At 39.7% G+C, this 18,067-nt stretch overlaps 1 protein-coding gene across 1 annotated transcript; it reads left to right on the top strand.

Annotated features, from left to right (window-relative positions):
* The first annotated feature begins 18 nt into the window (after nt 1–18).
* Nucleotides 19–17,620, top strand: TXLNG (taxilin gamma). Its single transcript, XM_053454838.1, has 10 exons — nt 19–170; nt 4,957–5,239; nt 5,905–5,996; nt 6,658–6,828; nt 7,141–7,335; nt 8,583–8,702; nt 9,673–9,747; nt 12,012–12,104; nt 15,744–15,839; nt 16,359–17,620. The coding sequence occupies exons 1-10, from the start codon at nt 102–104 to the stop codon at nt 16,683–16,685; spliced, it is 1,521 nt and encodes a 506-aa protein (XP_053310813.1). The 5' UTR covers nt 19–101; the 3' UTR covers nt 16,686–17,620.
* The last annotated feature ends 447 nt before the right edge of the window (nt 17,621–18,067 follow it).

Raw genomic sequence — 18,067 nt, 5'->3', positions numbered from 1 at the left:
TCGTCTGATTGGCTAGTAGATTACAGCGTACAGAGGTATAGCGTTTAGTTGGGGGTATTGCTGGTGTTTGTAGCGCGGCACTTACAAGACTGCGTCACATTATGTCGACCCAAGTAGAAGAAGCTGCGGCGACGGTGAAAGACACGAGCAGACTGGAAGAGATCTCACAGGTAATAACAGACGGACAGGGAAACCGCTTTTACATTCAGTATGTGCGCGATCAGCCGGTGTAATGATGATGGTCACAGACACGAGGGGACACATGATTATTGGGGGGTACACCTGTCACATCTTGTTGATTTCACAGCCCAGTGCGATATTAGGGTCTCCAGCCCAAGACATCGACTAGATGTGGAACTCCGTACGGGATTTACCGGCAGGGCTGCTTCATAAATCTCCAGCTCATCCGTGTATGCGATCCCTTTAAAGCGCTTCTGGCCATCAGTCATTGGGCTTCTCTGTGAAATGAGATGCGCTGGGATCTCTCGGTCGTCTAGCATGGTGTTTATAAAGTTTGGCCAGTACTAATAAGAGCTCAGGCAGTCAAAGCGTCGGTAATATTGCCTCGCTGTGGCTGTATAGGCACAACATGGTGTGTATTAGAAGACCAGCATAAGACGTTTGGGTAAAAGTGTAATTTAGCAAAACAAATTATTTTCACTTTTTACATTCGAGTTAAGAAAAAACTGTTTGTAAATTCCTAAAAAAAAACCCACTAAGAACACCCATGCTTTAAATGCAATCTATTTCCACACCCTGCCAGGGGAAGGAGTGATAGCATGAACACCCGCATGGAAATGGTATACGTGATCAGTGTGTTGCAGATACAGTATAAGAGACCAGGTGTTTTATTATTATCAGCTGGTGCAAGTCCTTGCGTTTTTGATTTGGCTCTGTATTTTTTACCGTTTTATATTGATCTGTATGGATGTATGTATCCCTTTCTGGCTCCTAAGAAGCTGCCTCTAAGATTTGTCTGTCTGGCTTCTAACGCCTGCTGACAATTTATCAAGTTCTCTTTTAAAATGAGCGTGCAGACCCTGTTTGTGTCTGATCATCGCTGGTCGTTGAGTCCTTTGGCGCTCAGAACTGATTAAGGTAATGGAGTCTACCAGATGTTGAAGACTTTCCACAGGTATAGTGGCCGATGTCTATTCCGTTGGTTCTAAAACCTGGTCGACGTTGCCCGGTGGCGAATCTCTACTTCGGGTATCTTTCACCATCTTATAAAGATGTTTAATTGGAGTGAGAAAGGCCTCTGCAGTAAGCTCAGCAAAATGAGTTTGTGGAACAAAGCATTATAACGTTCACCTTTCCATTTTTTTTCAGGAGAAAAACAGGCGTTTCTATCAAATCATTTTAAATAATAATTGGGGAAAAGACTACTCGTTAAACCTTACGCATGGCAACGTTATGTGCCTTTAACTGGAGAGTCCACTCAAAGAGACACAGGGTTCTTCCAAGACCCAGAAGGTGCCCTAACCCTTACTCCTAATTCTGGTGTATTACCCCCTGATAGGCATGCACAAGCAGAGTTCTTTCACAATCAATGTCATAAGTATTTATTAAATCTCGTCAGGACATTATGGGACACTTGAGCCATCAGATGGACTTTTGATACCCAAGGGAACCTGTGGGAATACTCGGGGGCAGCCATCACCAGCCCTTCGTGTTTTCTTGCTAGTGATTGGCTACTTAAAGTGTGAAAAGCAGACGATCGAGGGACGGTAGACTGCAGCTCAATAGCTGTAGCATTTTTATTAGTATTTTAAAGTAAATAACACATTAAAATCCTTTTAATATGCCTTTAATACTATAACATGTATAGGGCATTACACTGTCCATTTAAATAGGCTGATCCAGGATTTGCAATTTCCAGTATAGTAAGCAAAAGAAAACCTGTAATTTTATTTATTTATTTTCCCTTTGCAGTTTAAACACTAAAATTTTGAAGAAACCTTTTTTTTACGTTCCTGTCATCAACAAAACTATGAGAAGAAAAGTTTACATGATTAAATATCTTTGTGTAGGGTTCATGCATTCAACAGTACTATTAATAATATTTATTATTCTGCATTTAATTGTAGAAATGTAGTTACCTTGGACCAAATATGATTAAGAAATACTTTTGCTTATGGGATCCCAGTGTAGTGTAAAATAAAAAAAAAAATTCTAAAAAAAACATTACATTACTACAAGGTGCTCATTACAAGAAGTGGAATTACCTGCCCAGGTCTTGCCAATATATAAAAACAAAAGGTCACTTCATGTGAGCACTACAGAAATTGTAATTGTCTCCTTAACGATTTACATGACTGTGGAATATATTTTATGAAACCCCAAAAGTGAGTCATTTTGCGGGAAAGGCTGTTGGCAGCTCGAGGACAGCTGCTGGCCTACAACATGGTACATGTACAACAAGTAAAAGCCATAGTTGTGGGTTTTAATAAATATCGTGCAAGATTTTTACTCTTGTACCGGTATGCCTTAATATGTGTTAATGTAATTGTAAATTTTCCATATTGTAAATTAGAATTTTAAATATATAGGTATAAGCGGTGGTTGGACTACTTGCGGTTATCCTTTGTGTGTAGTTGCTGAATATTTACTGCTCACTAGAACGGTCTAGTCCCCAAAATGGTATTTTTCAAATGCACGTTGGAGTCTATTTAAGTTCATACAAAATTGGAGAATGCCGGTAGCTGTGGCTCCTAGATATTTGTGTCTAGCTCCTAGCATTTTGTGCCAGCCCTGTTGTAAATGATTCCAGCCTGTCCTACGTCGTATCTTCAGAAACTGCATTGTCTGTAGATGCTGTGCCTCAGATATTTGTCGCAGAACCGCAAAGGTTTCCCTGAGTGAACACATGCCTTTGCCCATAGCACAAGAAGAAGGAAGGTGAAGCCAAATGTGAAAAAAATGCACGTAGACTATCAGTGGAATGCGGTTGTATTTTATTTTCCACCTCAAAATAAACGTAAAGTGTCTATCGATCTGTTTGCGAATAAACCCCTTGGGCGAGAAACAAATTTGCTGTGCTCTCACAAACAATTTAGAGTATCAACTTCTATGAATCATATGTTTTACTTTTTATGTTCTAACTCCGTCCTAAAAAAAAACTCAATAGTTGTTAAGTACACAGACATACAAGGGTTGTTAAAGTTTTACTTCCATAACCCCATCTCAAAGCTGATTAAGTGCTGCTTAAGATGACTCACTCTGAAGGTCGGCTATGGAAGCTTGTTGGGTAATAACTATAAGTCACTTTCTAGGTGTCATCTCGGTACAGGTCATGGTATTTTCAGTAGCTTTTCTTTCACGTTCAGTCTGTAGAAATGAATTCTCACATGCATGTCCTTACACGTCCTCCCTACCCACTGCTAAAATCCTAGTTTTATTACTTGAAGAGCAAGAAAATTGGAGGACACTTAGAAATCATTAATATTCCAGAAAGAGGTGCGTGTGGCTGCATGTTCACCTCTCTACACACTTAACATATTTTCCAACAAGAATACATAGACCATCTTAGAATTTACTGTTTTATAGAATAAAGCAGGCGATGAACATGGAATCCTGTTGTGTATAAGATTAAAACAATTTGAGTCTGCAAATCTAGGCTTACCTTGTACACCATGAAGTTGTTGCCCATTCCTGGCCTTTTGCAAGGGTTCATATGTGCCCATAAATGCTCTGACGTGGAGAACCATTCCGGATAAATGCATCGTTGTCTGTGTTTTGAAACCATGCCGCACATTGGGCCAGCAATAATCTTTCTTCACATTAGAGAGCCGGTGGATGTATAATGTGGATGTCATGTGTATGAAATCCCACCATATTGTCTAATCGACTCATCATATAATCAATACAGTAAAGACTATTCCTCAATTCATCGTGTTCATGTGGTATGTTGTGCCCTCTCGAATTCTGTGTGCCCCGTTGTAATTTTGTTAGAAAAGGGCATTGTAGCAGGTGTACTAAATTCACAGTGAGGTTCATAAATATTTTGGACAGGGACACATAATTTTGTCTCTATGCCACCACAATGAACTTGAAATGATGGGTTTCTATCCTTGTGATGCTCCCTTTAATGCAGCATTCTTCAGTTGGTGCTTGTTTACAGGTCTTTCTGCCTTCAGTTTTGTCTTCAGCATGTGAAATCCTTGTCCAGTTAGGTTGAAGTCAGGTGGCCAACTCGGCCGTTGAAACGTATTCCACTTCTTTGGTTGATTCTGCAGTATACTTTGGGTCGTTGTCCATCTGTACTGTGAAGCGCCGTCCTGTCAGTTGTGCAACACTTGGCTGAATCTGAGCTCATAGTACATCCCAAGACACTTCAGAATTTATCATTCTGCTTCTGTCATCATCAAAGTGTCTTATCGATAAACAGTAGTGCACAGTTACATTGGCAGCCCATGCCTTAACTCTACCTCCACCTTTCGTCTATCTAAAGAATATTACTCCAGAACAGGGCAGGCATTTTTGTTTTCTGGCAAAGTCTAATATGGTTGTTTTATGTTTGAGGCTTACTAGTGGTTTGCACCTTGTGGTAAACATTCTGTATTTACTTTCATGAAGTCCTCTTGGCTGTAGACTTTGACGATTACACCTGCCTCCAAGAGAGTGTTTTGGCATGCCTAGATGTTGTAAAGGAGTTTTTCTTCCCCAAGGAAATAATTCTGTAATCATACACTATTGCTGTCTTCCGTGGCGGTTGAGGCCTTTTGGTATAGATAAGCTCACCAGCGTGTTCCTTCTTTTCCAGAATGTACCGCATTGTTGATTTAGTCAAACTGTCCAATTACATCTGATCCCTTGAAAAGAAGGGTGCTAACCTATAAGAAGTGATGTATGTGTGCCATTGTATGGATACATGTTTGTTTTTGTTTTTAATTAAGCGTTTTGACCTAGAGCTACAAAACATTGACATGTTCTAAACCCTTTCATCTCCATCTTTAGATTATAATGGAAGAGACTGATTATAAGAGCGTTGACGAGAATGGCTCTGACTATTTAGTGACCAGTCGTCTTCCAGAGACTATAGTAAATGGTGAAAAACCTACCTCATCTGTGTGTCTGGGTGAAAAGAAAGAGCGAATAACAAGTATTGAAGGCACTATGTTGTCCAGTTACTTGGTGAAAGAGACCAGAGAGGAAACTCCAGGAAGAGAAGAGACCAGGCTGGACCCACCTGATGGGCAACAGGACTTAGCCACTGAGAGGATCAAGGAAAAGACTTTAGGTATGGCCATTTTAGAGTTGAAAAAGGTTGATGATGAAGCAAAATTGGTAATTTTGATTATTCCACCCCTTAAAACAGTTCTATGACTGTTCCAAATCTTGTATCTTGACCATAGGGTTTATTCGCCAAACTGATATTTGGTAGGAGAGTTTGCAGGGTAGTTGTGTTTTCAACAACCTCACTTCTCTATTCCTTATGAACGACCAATACTGGCATATTCCTTTGGCGTGAAGGTCTTACCTTGCCCTGCATAATGCATAAGTTAACTTTTAAGGGGACTTTGACAAAAGCCCACTGGTGTAACTATACATTACCATTCCTGCAACAGAAACTTACTGGGAAGTAGCTGAAGCTCAGCTCTCCTGTCAACTTCCACTTTAACGAATAGACCCCATAAAGTTGAAATGCTCACAACTCCCATTTCTTCCAGGCCTTTAATATGTGGTCACTCCATAAACCACTTCTGTGGAGATCTTGTAATCGACCACAAAGTTAAGTGTATGAACCTTCCCCAAATCACCTGGATTACACGCTGTATTTTTTTTTAAACTCCTTTATGGGGTATATTGTGCCCCAAAGGCTGCAGAACCAAAAAATATCGATAGCATCTTAAGTATCTAGTTTTAAATACATGTTGAAATCTGTTGTCCCTTTTTGACCCACAGGTAAAGAGGTATTACTTTTGATGCAAGCTTTGAACACACTGAGTACGCCTGAAGAAAAATTAGCTGCACTTTGCAAGAAATATGCTGATCTTGTATGTATTACTTTTCAAATGTATGGGTTTTTATGTAAACAGTTATACGTCGCATAGTGAGGGGTATAGCCTGACCTAAAGTGTTTTAGAGTCTTATGCTAGGTTTCGGGTACTGTAGTTCTCTTCATAATAAATAGTCTTTGGTAATGTTCATATTGGCTTTAACCCATCAATACCAGATAATTAAGTAGGGCCCAGAGCAATTCTACTTTAACATTACTGCTCCAGTCCTTACACCCTTGACCTTAATAAACCACCAAAAGCTTCTCAGTGGGTATTCATGGCCTTATGTTTCTTATATTCTTGTAGTAGGATCTACTTGTCATCAGTAGCCTAGGCTAGGTTAGTGGTTTTTATAACTATGCCATCAGCATCAAGTCAGCTCGCCTTGCTTTTCTTCTATATCTGTGCATGTTTTGGTCGGATTTTTGTTTGTCCTATGTAATTGAACGGTATATGCCCACCTTCTCGCTTCCAATAAGTGTTACATTGAGGGAAACCTGATAGGTTACTCTAGTTTCAAGTCTTTATGGTACCCACGTTATTGCATTGTACAACAAAACGTTCTGGCACCAATGTGGCTGCATATTGTAGTATTGTGGCTGATAACCTGGCTCGTTTCTACCTTTTTGTCCGTCTTTTTTTTTTTTTTGTCAATCAGCTGGAAGAGAGTCGAAATTTCCAAAAACAGATGAAGATTTTGCAGAAGAAGCAGGCACAGGTTGTGAAAGAGAAAGTTCACTTACAGAGTGAGCACAACAAGGCTATCCTGGCACGGAGCAAGTTGGAATCCCTCTGCCGTGAACTGCAGAGGCACAATAAGGCATTAAAGGTCAGTTTCAACTGGTGTTTAGGCATTGTATGGCTACTACAATACCCATGTAATGAAACATACGCGTTGTGTGTCAATTACATACTACTGATTGATATAAATTGTATGTGATATTAACCTACTGCAGCGTTTCTGGCATGCAAACCTATTTTAGATTTATGGTTCTAGTTTGTGATGGGATGCTTTGTATTTATTCCCTTGGCCTTTTCTTCTGCTGTACGGTAATTCTTTAAAACGTCACTGGGGAATCTGGTGCGCTATATATTAAATAATAAGTTTTAAAATTGTGAAATGTATTCTGAACAAATTCAGGAAGACAATCTCCATCAAGCACGTGAATATGAGGAAGAACGTAAAGAAGCCACTGCCCATTTTCAGATGACATTGAGTGAAATCCAGACTCCGATGGAGCAGCATGATTTGTATAACGCCAAGCTACAGCAGGAAAATGTGGAGCTGGGGGATAAGTTTAAGAAGCTTATTGAGCAGTACGCGCTGCGGGAGGAGGTATGACATTACATTATTGTGCATGTGTGTTTTATACACTCTAGCAAAATAAAGTGGACTGGTGTCAATAACATTTTCTAAAAGCAATCATGCTCTTAATGTAAAAATTAAAAAACACTGTGGAAGCTTTCAGATTTCTTGTTAAGGGCATAAACATAAGTTCACAAAGTATGACACTTTTTGCAAATTATAGCATTTCATAGCTACATATTTTTTCCTTTCAAAATTTGACAACATATAGAAATCGACACATCCAAAAATTTTCTTGCATTATGGACTAAGGTTTTTACAGGTTTTGTGAGCTACCTAGACTATTTTTAGTGAACAGGGTTCCTAGTTTACTAATCACAATGTGATCATTAAAGAAAAAGAATAAAAAATCAAATAAATAAAAATGTGGTTACATGTAAAACTGATTCCACCATCAGGGGAACCATCCGGGTCTAACAAAATGTTAAAAAAATAAATAAATAAAAAGTCCAAAAATATATTATTATATATCACTTTTATGAGCAAGTCCAAGATTTAGCGCTATATCTTCACAAAAATCATCACCAGGTAAAATACTGCCAATTATGGAGTGTCTAGTTTTCAAAAATGTATGATGGGGTAAATTGAATTGGCCGAGTTCAAACTTGTCCTGAGTGGGACATGGGCACAGAATGGCCAGATGTCAGAACTCCCCAAAAAATGCATGCCTCCCAAATGTGGACTTTTACCTCCCAAATAACCCAACAAGCCTATGCATGGGTGGGATCACTCTACTCAGGAGATATTGCTGAACACATATTGTTTGATAGTGACTTATACCAGGGGCTGGAAGTTCGTACCTCAATTACAAATTACAATACTACCACAAACCTTGACAAAGGCTAGTGGTAAAATAAGTGCATGGAAGCGTTTAAATAAAAAAACAGCTCTGTCTTTAAGGGATTAAAGAGAAAGTAACACTGCAATCAGCATTTAAAAATGTGTAAATATACCTTTCCTCTTTTTTTGCCCATTTATCTTATTCTGCTGCTTGTCCTAGAAAAGTCTGTATATCTGTTAATCTGTCTGCTCCTAACATCTTGCTTGTTTTAAAATAAGGGCAGTGTGGAGTGTCTGGGTCATTTAGCAAAAGCGTTAGTCCTATTTATTATGATTCAAAGCATTTCCATTTGTAACCTATGGTAGTTCCTTTAGTGGCATTAGTTTTCATAAAGCATCCGTACCTATACTCAACCCAAAACTCTTACTTCCTCCAGCACATTGAAAAAGTTTTCAAACACAAGGAACTACAGCAACAACTTATTGATGCCAAGCTGCAGCAGACCACACAGCTTATGAAACAAGCTGAAGAGAGGCATCAACGAGAGAGAGAGTTTGTAAGTCAATGTGTATATTCTTTTTATTTAAAGTGACACTCTAATGTTACATGCAACGCCACCAATGCATTTTACACATTAAAGTAGTAATATGAAAAATATGCATATTTCATTCTGTTCAAACAAAAACATAACCTACACCGCAGTAGAGCCCTGCTCAGGACTATTTTTTTTTTAACCCCACTCCTGCTGAATTTCTGACCATTACCGCCCGCTCCCGCAGCATATGTGTCCAATCCCGCCTCCCCCCTTACCTGATCTGCAGATTTCCCGCGCACTCCCGCAAGGCTGCCATCACGTTGCTCGCACACAGTGTCTCTTCTCTTGTTCTGCCCAGGAACCCAGCGGAGTCACGTGATGTAACGTAAATTCACGTGACTCCGCTGGGTCCCTGGGCGGAAAAAGAGAAGAGACGTTGTGTGGGAGCAACGCGATGACAGCCTTGTGGGATTACTGGGACCCGCAGGTACATTGTCTGACCGCCTGCTCCCGCCCACAACACCTGAAAAACCGGCCGCAAGTTTTTTGACGGGTCCCGTGTGACCCGCATCCCAATGCAGTCCTCTACACTGCAGCTTCTCCTAAAGGTATCCCCCTTTCAAAGACAGAACTTCCAATCAGCTGCAGGAACGCTTTCCCACTGAAGTCATTGGGAGTGCTTTCTGCACATGTGCACCATGGAAGTCTCACTTGAGCCAGCACTGGAATTAGCTGATGCACTTTAGTGAGCAGGAGATATATTCAGTCTTATTTTTGCAAGCTTATCAGTTATGGGAGAGCTGCATTAAAATGAATGTATTGGCTAAAGTGTTCCTTTGATGGGTGCAAAGTGATTTCTTTTTTATTACTATTTGGTTTCTTCCCACTTGAGTCCCTCGTTGTGTCTACTTGTCATTTGCTCCTGGCAGTGTGCTGTTTGATTTCATTTTGTACGAACTTATGTTGATTGATTTCTCTGTGATTTTACTAGTTGCTGAATGAAGCAACAGAGACCAGACAGAAATTTGAAGAGCTAAAGCAACAAGAGACCCAGTTAAAGCAGCAGGTAAGTGTTCAGTGTTGTCGATGATCATCCAACGTGCAGGGCAAGTAAATGCATAACCCATTTTTATATCTGGTGACAAATTTAAAATGAAAATCTTTTTCTTAAAGTTCTATTTTTTGCATGATATTTTAGATCTCTCTTTATTATTTGTACGTGTTCTTGCTCTGTTGTTTTAGATCACTCTACTTCACACCCTGACTCCTTATCATACTGCCTTGTGCCAAACAATAAAATGGCTCAGCCCCTGAGAATAATGAAACTCTACGTAGAGATATATATCTAACTGGGCAAGGACGACACCTTTAGTCTGTAGATAAAGGAAAAAATATTTCGTAACTGTTCATATCTCTCCATACTTTACAGACGTTCATCCACTCCAGTGACACACAGTGGTCTGTTTCCTACCTGTGCAGTGGAATGTATGTACAGTGTGGCAAATGTTAGACTTGGGAACATTAGCTGGAAGCCCAGGCTGGCTTTGGTGAATATATATTAGGCCATTTCCTTAATACTTCTGCTTCCGTCCTTAATGATAAAATGCCTTGACCAGTAGAGTTAGATATAAAGGTCCTTGTTTGCGTTCAAGAACGTGTTATGTACAGAATTGTACGGCAACGCTTTGGCAGTGTTTTCAAATATTTGACATATTCCCAACCTTCTGTGCCATAACTGAATGCCTTTATCGTTCTGTTAGCAGTTTACCGTTGTCCAATAAAATCACTTTTTAATGCGGTCACGGAACTTCCCACATTTTGGAGAACAGGTTGTAATGACTGCATCCCAAGCAGAGATCCACTTTTGGTAGTTTTGCCAGCTTTATCAAGATCTATGTTAATCATTTCTCACATCACTATTTTCAACACTGGAGATTTCCAAGCACAGATACATAGTCATAACTGAATATAGTTTGATGCCTAGTTCATTTTGCAAGAGAGGAAATTGACTCCTCTTGTTTGTACAGGAACCAGCTTCTTCCTTGCGACTAAAACAGCTTCCACTCTTCTGGGAAAGATTTCCACAAGATTTTGGAGTGTGTCCGGACAATCTATGCCCAAAAGAGCATTTTTGAGGTCTGGCACCGATGTTGGATGAAAAGGCTTGGCTTACAATAGGTGTTCAAATTTATACCTGTGTTTAATGGGGTGAAGGTCAGGGCTCTGAATGCCACTTGAGTTCCTCCACACCAAACATGTCAACTTGTCTTTATGGACTTTGTTTCGTGCTAGAACGGGAAAGGGCCTTCACCAATCTAGTGCCGAGTTGGAAACATACAATCGTCTAAAATGAAACTAAGAGGCCTAGCCCAAACCCTAGAAAACACCCTAAAACCATTATTCCTCCTCCACCAAACTTTATGGTAGACACTATCCATTCTGTTTTTCTCCTGGCATCTGCCAAACCCAGATTCGTTCCTCAGACTTCTAGATAATGAAGCATGATTTATCACTTAAGATTCTATTGTTCCAGAGTGCAGTGGTGGTGTGCTTTACACCACTCCAGCCAATTAGCATTGCAGAGAACTTCGGCTTGTGTGCGGCTTCTTGGCCATGGAAACCCATTTAATGAAGCTCTCGACACACTGTGCTTGTGCAGTTGTCGCTTCCAGAGGCAGTTTGGAACCATGTAGTGAGTGATGCTACAAAGGAGAGTGTGAGTGTGCATGGCTGAGCTGTTGCTCTAACACGCTTCCACTTCACAATATGAGCACTTCCATTGGACTAGTTTTCACAAACTGTCAAAGTTGGCATCCAATGATGTGCCACATTTAAAGTCACTGAGCTCTTCAGTGCGACCCATTCTGCTGAGAGTGTTTGTCTATGGAGATGGCTGCCTTTGTGCTTGATTTTATACACCTGTTAGCAGTGAGTGTCCCTGAACCATCTAAACTGAACAATTAGCAGGGATATCCCAATACTTTATATCAGGGTACATTGGTGTTGGTCGTATAGTTTGTATTCTAGAGGATTCGGTAGCACTTTATTCATATAATATTTATGTAACAAGAATGTCCTTGTCTTGCAGTTCATCTAAATTTGAAATACTGTTGGTTACGGAAGGAATATAAATATTTGACCTTAGTTTGGCAGTGATCTTTCGCAACAAAATAGTGGAAACCTCCAAAACCTGTGCTTGTGTAATGATGTAAAAATGCTTTATTGCTACTTTCAAATTGATGCTACGCAAGGTCTTACGAAATTATATTTTATATTCTGTTAACGTTCACTTTATTTGATATGTTTTTTTGCTTTTTGCTTTTTTTTCAGCTTTCACTTTACATGGAAAAATTTGAGGAATTCCAAACAACCATGGCAAAAAGTAATGAGCTTTTCACAACTTTTCGGCAAGAAATGGAGAAGGTCTGTTATCTGATATTCCTGATATTCAAGAAATCATGTATATGTCGTTTGTAAAGCTGATATTTACAAAATGTAAAAAATGATTTAAAAATAATGTAGGGGAAAGTCTTCAAAGGCTTTGTGCCGCTGCCAAAAATTCTAAGGAAACCCCTGCACTGACGAGTAACCAAAAATTAATTAAAAAAAATAATAAAAAGTGTGTGAGGGAGACACTTGGTCTTCCAATTGCTCATCCAAAGCATAAAGGAAACTATCCATTTGTAGGAAATGTTGCCAAACATAAATTAGGTTTTATTTTTTTCAGCATGTGTGCAAAAATAGCCATTATTATGGTTATATTTCTAGCATAACAAATGTGAGAAAATATAGCTCATGAAAATTAATGCATGTCTTCTATTTGCCAGCCAACTGTAGCTATATAAAGGGACAGTAAATGGTAAGACATGCACATTTTGTTAGAAATGTATGAATATTACATACTTGTATTTCTTGATATTTATATATGTAGTTTCTAAACTACATATATAAATAAAAATAAACTGATTGTGATTATTGAAACTAGTAAATACTAAGGGCATAAATACCAAATACCAAGTAGAAGTCTTGTGAGTTTCCGGGTTATGAGCTGTTGAAAATCCTGCTCATATGTTGTCAAAGCTGTATGAATTGGCTCTGTCAGGTGTTGATTAGGAAGGATTGCACAATGCTTCATCACAGTGTACACATTTACACTCTCTCTTGCATTCACACTCCTACCAACGCTCACTCTTATTTACACTCACTCACTCACTCATACTAGCATTATTTTTCACTCACACTCTTACTCGCATTCTCTCATAGTCTCCCTACCTTCTCAGCCGACCACTTCCGTGTCCGTCTCCTTTTCCGCATCTCTGCTTCTTTCTTCGTCCACCTCTCCCCCGTATCAGCACACACACACACACACACACACACACACACACACACACACACACACACACACACACACGTTAGACGTGCATTTTTAACTACATAATATGCACTTATCTCTTTGAAGTAAAGACCGTGATTGAAATATGATTTCAAAATAACAGCTAAACTGGCAGTTATTTCTCATTCTTTAATATTAGCCCCTGCTGACAATATATATATAAATATTAGAACCTGCTGCCGATATATAGAAATATTACACCCTGCTGCGGATATATATTGATATTAGCCCCTGCTGCAGATATATACTTATATTATACCCTGCTGCCGATATACATAAAAATTATACCCTGCTGCCGATATATATTATTTGACCCTGCTACCAGTATATATTAATATTAGCCCCTACTGCCAATATATATTATTAGTCCCTGCAGTCAATATATATAAAATTAGCCCCTGCAGCCAATATATATTAATATTAGCCCCTGCTGCCTATATATATATATATATATATATAATACTAGACCCTGCTGCCAATAAATATTAATATTAGCCCCTGCTGTCGATATATATTAATATTAGCCCCTGCTGCTGATATATATTAATATTGGACCCTGCTGCCGATATATATAGTATTAGTCCCTGCTTCCTATATATATTATTAGCCCCTGCAGCCAATATATATTAATATTAGCCCCTGCTGCCAAAACATATATAAATATTTGCCCCTGCTGCAAATATATATATAAATATTAGACCCTGCTGCCAATATATTTTATAGTGAAAAAATTGGACCCTACCCAAGCATTTCCTTGGGCCCCGCTCAACGCTTCCTTGCATGCAATCACTCCCTCCGCTACCATACTAAAAAAAAAAAAAATATTTCCCACACTGACTGCAGATCAGGGGAAGACCGCGAGAGTCAGTCCTGCACCGTTACATTGAGAGGTCCTCGCCCCTGTAATCATCCCTTTGTCCCCTCATTCACTAAACCATAGCTCTCTTTTACTTCTCTTTCACCCTGTAGTTCAGGTATAGATCAAATAAACAACACATGGAAACAGCACATGTAACTGAATGAGGTTAAAAAAACCTTGTATTTGCAGGTATACATAAATAATGTATGGAAACATAGCCGATACAGATGAACAGAATGACACAAAACCCAGCTTTGCAGATATAAATCAATTGGAAATTACATATAAACTCTGCATTAAAGGTATAGATAAACCCCCTAAATTACAGGCATAGATCACTGGTCACACACCCCAAAGCCAGCCCTGGTGTCCACACTGCCCACATAGAACCTGACCAGCACCCAAATTACACATTGTGGCAACTTTGTCCCCAAACAGCTGAACGTACGCCATGTTTGTCCTATCTACCCCCTCTCCCTCCCAATCTATCCTATCTACCCCCTCTCCCTCCCCATCTACCACATCTGCCCCCCTATCTACCACATCTGCCTCCCAATCTATCCTATGTACTCCCTCTCCCTCCCAATCTATCCTATGTACCCCCCTTTCCCTCCCAATCTATCCTATGTACCCCCCCTCTCCCTCCCAATCTATCCCATCTACCCCCTCACTCCCAATCTACCCTATCTACCTCTTCTGACTCTCTAACCCCCTCCTAACTTTCTACCCCCCCCTTTGAAATTCACGTACCTTGGCCTTGTCCAGCGGTGAGATCGCGAGGTCTCTGTATCCCTGGTTCTGCTGGCTTCACTGCTGGGCGCCGGATATGACGACATATACCAGCGCTCGGCTTGAAATGCCGGCACTGTGCGAACAAGGCAGAGGCCTTGCGGTCGCGGAGAAGAGTGAGAGGCGCCGAATGGGTGCTGAGAACTTATTCCTCAGCAACCGCTCGGCGCCTCTCACTCTCTCCTCTGGGTCTATTAAAAAAAAAAAAAAAGACGGCGTTTCAATTGGGGGGGCACACCGGGGGGCACAGCATGATGTAGGGGGGGCCATGGCCCCCTCTGCCCCCCCCCCCTGCCGACGCCACTGCGTTGCACGCACCCTGTGGACAGCCTCTACTCTGTTCCTTGAATCGGGGGCATGGTATGTGCTGAGCCTCCACCCTTTTAAGTAAACACTCTAGAAGTCCTGGTCAACTGGGAGAGGATGGAAACGGTTGTTGGTGAAGGTAGGGAGACATTGATAAACAGTAAATGTCAGAGTGCACGGTCGTGCTTGCAGGAGTTCTGAGGTCTAAGTGAGCTGGCATGAAAATGTTGGTCATACCAACGCGAGCTGCGCATTACATTACAGGTGCAACGGTTTGGCCACCCCTGTCTTAAGCTAATAGGTGTTGAAGTTATTAATAGTATATATTATTTCTAACAGGAGGAACCATGAATTGTTGCCCATACTAGTTGAAATTATATGAATAGTGTATTAAATAGTGTATTCAAATAATTAAGAAAGATAGCATCTTCTGCAAAAAAACTATGAGAAGGGTATGTTATGTAAAAGCGTTAAAGTAAACCAGATACAACACAGATGGCACTCATCATTTGGGGGGGGGTAGCACATTTTTGCTACATAGGCAAATCAGGAAATCAGTATATTAGATTGAATCAGTGTAACTGGTAATTTCATCACTTACTAAAATATTCAAAATGGTGGCCCTAGTCATTCGTCTGTAAATAACCTGTTCTAATTTGGTGAATGTTAGGCCTGTAATTATTCTAGTTCTAGACTATTTTTACCTTATACACAGATGACTAAGAAAATAAAGAAGCTGGAAAAAGAAACTGTTGTGTGGCGTACAAAGTGGGAAAACAACAATAAGGCTCTACTACAGATGGCGGAAGAAGTAAGTTATTCTACTTTGTTTCTTGGGGCTGTTATAAATCCCGAGTGCACACTTTTTTCTTTTTCTATGTATGAAACATCCACAAGATGGACCTGAAAAAGAAGTAAGCATACTTGTATTGTGCTGTATTGTCTTTGCTTGTGCCCCAATATAGTGTGGTAAACCCTGATTAGGTGTTGCTTACTTTTGGAGAGCAATCTTAGCTCATTATTATTACATGTGGTACATAAAGTTACTTGGCATCTCCATCTAGTGCTTGTCTCAACACACAGTTTCTACAGCTTTTGAGTTGGCTAGCACAAGAGTAGAGAGAGCAAGTACAAAAGCTTGCCTTCCTGGAAAACAACTTCTCTCAGGCGGTAGTGTTTTAGGCTTTACACAAACCTGAATGGCATAATTTTTGATCTCTGCATGCATACCACATTTTTGGAAGATCAAGCGACAGATGGGGCATACAGTAAAAATAATTCAAACATGCATGTTTACTACTAACGGTGCCTTTTTTATTCTCCTCCACAGAAAACTGTGCAAGACAAGGAATACAAAGCTATGCAGGTTAAATTGGAACGTTTGGAGAAGCTCTGCAGGGCCCTGCAAACGGAGAGGAATGAGCTCACCAAGAAGGTTGCGAATCTTCAAGATCAGGTGTCTGTTCTAGATGATGAGGAACCGGGAGGAGGGGACTTTTTAGAGACAAGTACAGTGACGTCTTCAGAAGAGCTGTATGTGATCGGCCACAGAGAAGAATTTGGAATTCAGCCCATCTCTCAGTCGTTAGAGGAAAACACCAACGGAGAAGAAAGACTCTTGACAGGGCCTTCTTGTGCAATAGATTCAGTTGACTAAAATGAGCAAACCACTGTTTAAAAACCCAGGTACACAATAATATATTTGTGTATAAACTTGTTGTTGGTAATGTTTTTTTTTTGTGGTGAGAAATTTCTTACTTTTTCTACCATATCTGTATTTTCCTAGGACTTCTTGACTACATGTGGTACATAAAGCTTCCTAGCATCTTTGTCTGGTACTTGTCACACCGCACAGTTTGACAGCTGCCTTAATTTAGTTGTCCATATTCTGGGATGATGGGTGCATGTTGCAAACTCCCTCGTTACAAGCAACATGCTTAGAAATAACATGTGGAATGTAGAGACTTGTTTTGTTTTTTTTTACCACGCCTGTTCAATGAGAAGCTACTAATGTTCAGTATAAAAAAAAAAATAATAATATTTTTGACCATAATGAAGTTGAAATGTTCATTTTCATATCATTTTGTCTCCATTGTACAAGTCTGGTTATAGTTTTGTACTCAGACATTTATAAAAAAAAAAAAAAAAAAAAGGGGGTATATTTGTACGTTCTTATGGATTAATAATGTAATATTTCAGAAGGCCTCTGACTATATATACATTTGGAAGTGGTTTAAAATGCATTCCTTGTACATCTAGGAAATGGCTCCTTTTGCTCAGTTTATTCTAAACTTAAAACTGGTCAAGCCTTGGCTAGCCTTGCTGGAATCACGCTACATATATGTTTATAAGGTGTTTCCCATGTGCATGTCTATAGTAAATGTAGTAATTTACTATATAATTATATGGACCATAATTCCTATAAAATGTGACTGTGATTGGAGAACCGGAAAGTTATTAGTCAGGGAAATGGTAACTCCAACAATGAAACCATTTGTGTGTCAAATTTATATTACAGATTCTATAACTGCACCTGTCTTATTTGAGCATATTGGGCATTTTTTACATGTTATAAAGTCATTTGTCCCTGTCTATTTTTTTTTACATTGCATTTTTTGGGAACTAAAGATTATAAGAGCTTCAACCAAAACCATAGCCCATATAAAAAAAATTGCTCCATAGATTCATCTTTAGCAGCAATCGCACTCTTCCTGCCCACAGCACTATTGGCCCACTTGCCCTCACAGAATGGTTTTAACTTGTGGGTTTTTGAGTAGAAGCTGCTTGTTTCAGGTCTTGTCCCAACATGAGTTTTACACCACTACCATCTACAAAATGTTCTGACCAAAATAAATCCAAAAATGCTATCCTACAAGGGCAAATACTTTTCCAAATAAGTTTCTTGCTTAGCCTACAACTGTACTGCAATACAGCAGATCATAACCTAAATAACCGTGTGTGTGTGTGTGTGTGTGTGTACACGCGCCACTTCAGGTGACAAAAATGTAAAACTATTAAAAATGTACAACCCCCCATTCC

Source organism: Spea bombifrons, chromosome 2, assembly GCF_027358695.1.
Source record: "Spea bombifrons isolate aSpeBom1 chromosome 2, aSpeBom1.2.pri, whole genome shotgun sequence".
NCBI lineage: Eukaryota > Metazoa > Chordata > Amphibia > Anura > Pelobatidae > Spea > Spea bombifrons.
Note: the sequence above shows the minus strand (reverse complement) of the source record. Positions and strands in the feature narration are given on the sequence as shown.